Raw genomic sequence first — 8,702 nt, forward strand, 5'->3', positions numbered from 1 at the left:
TTTTTCTGTTCATTACCTTAAAGGTCCCAGAACCAGTCACCATGGATACTAAGTAACAATTGCATGGGTATTCTGGCACAACTAATATTTCCTGATCAATCCTAATGAGATAAACCACTCAGCATATCTTTCAAAACCCACATAAACCTTAACTGTATCTACTGGTGAGATTGCATTATAAAACTCAGGCCTATAATGTTTCCAGCATGTTAGCATAATGCACAAATAAGATCTGGCCCTAACCAAGTGATATTTGATATATTCCAAACTTAATAGTAGCTTGCATGGATGTGTTCTATCCAACTTACTTTAAATTAGTTTTTAAAAGGCTTGATAAAGACTTTGTCTGGTGCCTGGTCTAGAGATGGCTCAGTGGCTAAGAATGCTTGCTTTCAGGGGACCAGAGTTCAGCTCTATGTGTTACAAAGTAGAATATACTGACTATTCCTAGAAAGATCTTAGATTTTATAACAACCCTTTTTACTATCTAATCCTACCTAACCTTTTAGCTACCAGTGCCTAGCTTACTCATCAGCCTACAGGGATACGGAAAGGTCCTTTATGTTGGCAGCTTCACTGGTTGAGCCACACTGACTTCTTTTCCTGGTTCCCAATAGATAACTGGTAAATGGTGTCCCTGCGATTATGGAATTTGAAGCTGTTGTTTCTAATATAAACCTACAGGATGTAAGTGACAATTTAGTTAGTATTTAAGTAGGCATTTCCTTTTCTTGAATTTAAACCATGAACATATACTATTTTATGATGGCACTCTCGCTACACTTACATGATTAGGCACTATCGACAAGGTGATTTTCAGTCTATGAACAGTGGCATGCACTTACGGAACAAGTCACAGAAACAACAGTAAAGAGAGTTAAACAAGACTTGGATACATCTTTTAGAATTATCACCATTATAGCACTGGATACATGGTACCTACTTAAATAAAACTGTAGCCATATGACTGGAGGATTTAAAGTGTGAGAACTGCTCATTGCTGTACAATAGGACAGCATGCCATAAGACCTCTGCTATACATCCAGATAGAGTCCCGATCTTGTTAACCCCAACTGGATCGCCTCCTATTGATAAGAGCAAAAATGCTCTTCAGGGATATTCTGTTGGTTTTGCTCCCTTTTCAGTGGCGACCCCTTTAAATATACTCAGAGATCACTTGATATTTTGGATGTTCCCTCAATTACATTCTTGGAAAGGAAAAAAAGGAATTTGTAAGAAAACAATAAGCATTTGTACCTCGTTGTGTTAAAGTCTGCTGGAGCCCAAAGCAAGTGACAGGAACTCTGAAGTCCATCACGGCCAGCTCTACCAATTTCCTGGTAATAAGATTCCATTTCCTTAGGTGCGCCATAATGAATCACTTTGCGAATGTCAGCTTTATTAATGCCCATTCCAAAAGCTACAGTAGCTACAACACACTGAGAATGCACAACAACCAACAGAGTAAGACTCACATTTCAGCATAACTTAAACTTACAAAGTAAAACAGCAGCTAGCTCACCAATGTCAAACTAAATTATAGATAACTTTACCTACAGACTAAAAGATAATCTACCCAAATACAGATAAAATGTGATTTCTGTTCATCTCTATAAGAAGGAGCGAATAAAGGAGTTTCTCTGGGTACTTGAAGCTATAATAAACAGTTACTATAGTAAATAAAACTTTTGTATTATTATCAAGTTTCAAGTGTCCTCTCCTGATGACAGAATGTATTATTCTAAGTGTAATATCATTCCTGCAAAGTGAAATGCAGCTAACGATGCATTGTTACGACAGGTACAATATCAAGAGGATAAAACTGTCAAATGGCCTAATGTGAATGTACCTACCAAACTAAAGTATATATGGTTGGGAAAACTCACAGGAGAATTAGAGATGAGTACCCAGAAAAAAAAAACCTTTCATAACAAGAATACAAAAAATATATGCAAATAATATGTTATAAAGATTAAAGGTAAAGTGCTTAAGTTGATAACCATATCAGATCTAACCAGAGTTAAGATATAAACCAACAGGGTCTAGGACTGCAGACATGGTAGGGAAAGGCTAGTGAATTTCCAGCATTTTTAGTGGGGAGTCAGTAGAGAATCATAAAAACTGACAAAAATTAAGACAGCAGTATAAGTAAGTTGCGTCAGGGTAGAGCGATAAACACCTCCAGAGTCACAGCGAAGGCTTGGGAGGGGGGAGGGGAAAAGATGCCTCACTGAAGAGACAACAGTAAAATGTAAGTGTTGTTAGTAACGTATGTTCTAGGATGGCCCACGAGAATGACAGAAAAGAGAAAGGAAAAACATAGGAAGTGAAAGCAACAAAAGATCCTAAACAAACCAGAACACGCAAAGGATGGGTGAGAGAACGGGGATGACAGCACAGGTGGGGAAGGCAAACGCTTAGGGCGAAGAAGCCCACGCAGCTCAGCTAGCAGTTAATAACCAATGGAACTCTAAGCTTCACTGGATTATGTTGTCATCTGATGTTAACTAATAGGAGAAGAATTAGGAAGTGTGTCCATGTGGGGAAGGGTGGCCCTTAAGGCTGGCCTTGTGATTTCAAAGGCTCATGCCTCCAGCTAGCTGTCTCTGCATGCTTAAGCTGTCAGCTCCTGCCCCAGCACCACGCCCTGCTTGCTGCACACTCTCCACGGTGACCACAAGCTCCCTTCTCTGAAACTGTAGCTCCAACAAACTGTTTCTTCTGTAAGTTGCACAACAGAGAAGTACCTAAGACAGGCAGTAGGCCAGATGTGCACAAAAGTCTCTTATAAGCATTAGACCTGTTCCTATGACAATAGCTGCGTCTGGGTGGAAGGCGAGCACCATTACCCAGGGACCCTTCCCATCGTTAAGCTGGCCAACCACCCCACGCAGCCTTCCTGAGAGGGTCTAACTTTCTCTCTGTGTCCCCTGACTGCCATTCCTACAGCTCACCCTCCTCTCCAACCACTTCTGACTTCTTCCTCTCTGAGCCCAGGATGCACTCATGTGACAGTGTCTCTGCACCTGCTCCTCCTTCCTGGGACTCTACAGCCACTTCCTTTGCCCTCATTACCTACTGACCTGGTAAACTTGACAGAGACTACTCAAATTTCAGCTTCCTCGATGGCCACTCCCATTACAAAATCTGTTCTGACAGAGCTAGTGCTGCCTCTCTGTGTAGCCAGTAACAGAGACTATTTGCTATTTACATTAAGCTGTAGGGTTTATTACATCCATTTTCACTATACAGCAATTACCTTTATCACAATAGTGACTCTGTGCTTAATATAATAAATTTTTCTTAAAATTTTGGTACATAAATGATTGACGGATATGTAAACTTCCTGTGAAGAATTCAAAGAAAAATGGTTGGTCTGCATACCTGAATTTCATCTCTCAGGAACCTATGATGAATGTCCTTCCTTTCATTAATTTTCATGCCGGCGTGGTATGCTCTGCAGGCTAAATTCAGTTTCCCAAGTTCAGCAGTAACTTGTTCTGTCATTTTTCTCGAAGGACAATAGATGATGGTTGGACCTTCGAATTCCCAGGCAGTACTGTGGAGAAGACAGGGAAGAGGTAGGGAGATAGAGAAAACAAACACACCTGCTGCGTGTATGTTCATCATAGTTTGGAAATTATCTTTCATAATTTTTGCCTTTCACTAAGTAAAAGTCTTAAAGAAGTCAGCAGACCGAAAAACACTTCAACTCCCTGAAAATCCAAAACATTCTGGAAAGACAAATGTAGAAATGTATTGTGTGGATGCAAAACTCTGACATTCAATATTGGCCCAAATTAAAGTTAAAACCAGAAATCACTTTGTTTTAGAAAAAAATTGATTTTAAAACTTACAAGGTATGGATAAAAGTATGTCTAGAAAGGCAGAACAATAGATTAATCTATTCTTATTTAAGAGACAAGAGAATAGTTTTGTTGTTGCATAAAATATTATACAAGGTTTGAAGATAAAATTTTACTCCCAGGTTTAAGGCTGTATCTGCAGATGATAAACCTGTAACACCAAGGATAGATGTGCAATGAGAGATCAGAGAAATCTGGGCTAAAAGTTAATCACCATTACCAGAATCAATATAAATACAGGAAGAAGGCATTTGTATAAGATATTATAAGGCAAATGATGCCAAAAATGGGAAAATACATCACAAGAGAAGATGGGGGAAGGCACTTTAATATATATAATATATATATATATATTATATATATATATGAAAGAAGAGGGCTATTATAAAAAATAGCCATAGATATTAAAAATAATGTGCATCGAAAAGAACCAAAGATTAGGGGTTAGTAATGACATGAGTGTAGAAACAACCAGTTTAGAAGAAGCCTTTGACAAGAGAACTTTTCCCTTTACTAGAAAGGTCCGTGTAACAGCAGACTCAAGGAGACAGCTAGAGCAGAAAAACTATCAATACGTTCATCATATTCCTACTCCAGTCAGAACAGCAAGCATTGCTCAGGTGTGACTTAAATTACTCCCTAATATCCACAACAAAACCTAGCCCTTTCTTAACCTAGGACATGTCTTCCCATGTGCATCCTCTCTAGAAGAGGAAAACACTGACAGTGATCTGTGTTCTTACTTACCTGGATATGGTTTGTAATGGTATTGGTAGGAGAAAATTATTTTGTATTATTCCGAATAGTTCATATAATGGAAATATTAACTTTCTACTCAGCAGGCAAGACAGAGAATTATAAAAGGTTCTTAGCATACAAAATAAGACATAAAATATATTTAAAAAACAAATCTTAGAGTGCAATGGACAGTTTCATCAGTAAAATAGACATATAGAGGTATTTCCTTATGTTAGAGGATTTACCTAGATCACTTGTATACAGCATCTAGGACAGTCTTTGGAACATGTACAGACTCTATACAGACTATTAAACAGTCCCTCCGACAGAGGTAGATCATCTAATTAGTAAAGCTGACAGAACTCATAAATAATGCTCCTGTCATGTTTGTTCTTTTAGTTGTAAATTATTAAAAGAATATATCCTATTTGAATAACAATATAAAAGAAAAACAATATTAGAAAAATTAGTTCCTGGCCACCTTTCCTCTGTCCTTGCAAAATATAAATACTTTGAATATCATGGGAGAGTGGACAAATAGAACGTAAAGGCCAATGGGCAGAGAAAACTGGAGCAAAGCCATGTCTCCTGGTTGTGGCAGGACCACTGCGCTCATGAACTCTGAGTAGTCACGGTTGTCTGCATTGTCCTGGTTGTGGCAGGACCACTGCGCTCATGAACTCTTGTCTGCACTAGAGCAAGCCCCCACCCCTAACCGAGGAGTGGACTGCAGACAGCTGATAGCTTCTGGGAGAGGGAGAGTTAGTTTCCATTAGGGGTACAGCTCCTGGCTAGCTGTCCATACAGTCGTGGATGCCCTCTACCCAGAAGCATATGGACAGTACGAATGAGACTTGATGTGTTGTTCACAAATGAGAGATGGCGTGAAGCTGGGGTGCAGTGAAGAGATAGGATGGATCTGGGAGAAGTAGGGAGAGTAATAAAGGATGAATATGGTCAAACTAAACTATGTGAAATTCTAAAAACATGAATGGAAATTTTTTTATGTGCTTTAATCTAGGTCACTAAATTTACCATATAATGCTCTTAATTTGAACCAAGGCTGCATAAAATTTGAAACATTAAATATATATGTAAAAAGAAATAGAAAAATAAAATAAAATAACTTCCTTTAAAAATCATTTCAGCTAGTTTCTGCCTTTACCCTGCCTTTTGGACGAGAAATGGCTTTAGATCCTGAAGGATATTCCCTGTTTTTCGTCCAACTTCTAAGTACAGATTTGGTCGATCAAATCCAGTGCAGGTGATCTGAGGGTCGTGCAAGTTTAAGCAATTTATAATGTCTTCCCGGATTGACGAGCTTGCAGTTGCAGAGAGTGCAATGACTGGAACCTGGGTGAAATCCAATACAAACGGATTTTTAAAAGGCAGGAAGCTCATTGATTTTTCACTGTCTTCTGACAAATCAACAGTCATGACCATATAAGAACTATGTCCAAGCTGCACACATTCTCGTTTTGGTTTATTTGACTATTTATTTCTTTTTGTCATGTTGGGAATGGTACACAGAACCTTGGGCATGCTCAGTGAGTGCTCTACCACCAAGCTACATACCCTGAGTAAAGAAAAGAAAAAAATGTTTATTTTTAAAAGGGAAAAGTTATCTCCTACTTAATACATCAAACACAAAATCCATAAGATTTTGATGCAATTTATCTTATCCTACTAAATTAAAACTATTGATTAGCCATTTATATTTTAGTGCTAATAGAAGCAGAGATTATATCTTGTTTTGTTTTGTTTTTAAATAATCTGTAACTCACAATACATACACCCTGGCAGAGTTATAATTTAATAGCCTAGCTACATAAAACAATTCATCTTTTATTTCATGAGAAGCTTCCTTCAAAATTACATTGGCATATGGCTTTTCAGCTGTGGCAGCGAGTCTCCCAACAGCCGTGACAAGCTCTCTTCAGTCTTCTGTTCCCAGTGCCACCCTGGATATACCAACTATGTAGAAAGTCAAACACCTGCTTCTTTAAGCAACCGACTCAAAGGCTATTTTCTAGCAGTTCTTGACAGGGTGAGCGGCAAAATCAGAAGGAAACAGGAGACAGGGAAAACCTGAATATTTTGTTAAGAAATTCACAAGTAGGTGAGCAAAATACCTTCCATGTAAATGCCTCACATTTTGTAACTATTATAATGGGGATATACTCAACCATGGTACCATTTCATTACCAGAAAAGAAAAGGCTGTCTTAAAATTTATTTCTCAATTATTAGCTATTCTATCGCTAAGAATTCAACTTTATTTAAAGGTATTTTATCATCTGCTACAGATAGAGGAAACAACAACCTAATAAAATTATTCAAACATACGGTGACTACCTCATAAAGAAATTTAAGCATTTATCTTGTATCTAAGTATAAATGTGCATTTAGTTTGCTAATTTGCAAAGAAATATGTATACAATTTGACTTTTAATTAAAACAAAATACAATCTCTTAGGAAATAAGTATGACCAAAGTACATTAAATACATTATGGAAATATAATGAAACTCATTATTTTGAACAATATAAATTAATAAAAATAAGTGTCCAACATAAAATAAATATTACCAATAAAAATAATATAGATTTAGACAAAGCTTCAAGCATTATTTAATTTTGTTGGCTTAGAAAATAAAGCTTATTTTCAGTCATATATAGAAAGGAACAATTAAGTGGCCGAAGGCATGGCTCAGTGGGAAAATACTAGCCTGCCAAGGCCCTGGCTTTGGTCCTCAGCAGCAAATTCGTTAAGAAACAGCTACTCTTACAATTAAAAATAACTTAATTAGATTAAAATGTATCCAAAGTCATACAAAAATAAACTAGTACAATGAAACCAAGTAATTAGGGTCATTTTTTTGTATTGTCTATTTTTAAATTTGTGAAAACACTTTAAAATGTAACCCCACATTAATCTTCAGTCTAATAATCAGACTGTTTTCTATGTTTGGAATGTATATATAGTGATTAAGTCATGCAGAGCCCTGTTTTTGAAGAAATCTAGTTCTCTAATCAATCATTACTATGGTTGATTAATGGTCGATATAAGATGATACTATAACAGACACGGCCTGACATAAGGACTCCTGGGTGTTTAGAGGACCCTGTCAGGGGTAGTGGCATGCACCTATGATCCCAGCACTCAGAAGGGTGAAGAAAAGGGGAGCAGGGTTGGAGTTTGTCCCCAGCTACACAGTGAGACCCTGTAAAAAAAACATACAAAAATAAAAACTAAAACTAGCCGGGCAGTGGTGGCATACACCTTTAATCCCAGCACTTGGGAGGCAGAGACAGGTGGATTTCTGAGTTCAAGGCCAGCCTGGTCTACAGAGTGAGTTCCAGGACAGCCAAGGCTGTGCAGAGAAACCCTATCTTGAAAAAAAACAAAAACAAAAAAACAAAAAAACCTAAAACTAAAAAACAAAAAACCCTTAATTAACATTTTAAAAAGAACTATTACAATTTTCTAGGAATTTACATTTTTAACCTTACGTGAACAAAGAATTTTAATTGTCATAAATGTTTTTATCAAACACTTTGCAAATGTACCAGGAAACTCCTTGCTTAATTACACATGCAGATAAAGGTAGACGTTTTTATGATATCGTCCATTCGGAAAAGAAGACAAGGATTCCTTTTATTAAAAAGAGATTAGGCTCAAGAGCAGCCTGGTCTCCAGAGTGAGTTCCACAGGCTTGCTTAGAAAGAATGCAGTCAATGAGTGGACAAAGAGAGTGAGCATAAGACTCACTTTCCAAAAGCTAATAGAACAGCATCAGACAAAGCATGTACAGCAGTGAGATGCTCTGAAATGGGTCAGACTGCCAGGATTCAGGTTCTGCCCTTGTCAGTTACTAGATGTGGCACCGTGCGGGTTAACCCCTAAGCTGCAGTGTCTCGCCTCCATACACTGGCTATACATCAAACCGTAAATATCAAACGAGACAGAACACCAAAATGTTCTAAGACATAAAGACCTAAATTCAAGTCTCAAAGTACACACACACACACACACACACACGCACTCACGCACACACACACACACACACACACACACGCACACACGCACGCACGCACGC

The 8,702-nt window shown here is 37.7% G+C and overlaps 1 protein-coding gene across 5 annotated transcripts in view; it reads right to left on the minus strand.

Annotated features, from left to right (window-relative positions):
• Positions 1–8,702, minus strand: part of Wrn (WRN RecQ like helicase) — a 131,740-nt gene that overhangs the window by 46,674 nt on the left and 76,364 nt on the right. For all 5 annotated transcript variants that reach the window (XM_031339505.1, XM_031339506.1, XM_031339503.1 and 2 more), the window contains 3 exons: positions 5,770–5,957; positions 3,385–3,559; positions 1,258–1,439 (listed from right to left, as the gene is read on the minus strand). In XM_031339505.1, the coding sequence (XP_031195365.1) occupies positions 1,258–1,439; positions 3,385–3,559; positions 5,770–5,957 (545 nt within the window). The remainder of the gene's footprint in view (positions 1–1,257; positions 1,440–3,384; positions 3,560–5,769; positions 5,958–8,702) is intronic.

This window comes from Mastomys coucha, unplaced genomic scaffold, assembly GCF_008632895.1.
Source record: "Mastomys coucha isolate ucsf_1 unplaced genomic scaffold, UCSF_Mcou_1 pScaffold22, whole genome shotgun sequence".
Classification (NCBI taxonomy): Eukaryota; Metazoa; Chordata; class Mammalia; order Rodentia; family Muridae; genus Mastomys; species Mastomys coucha.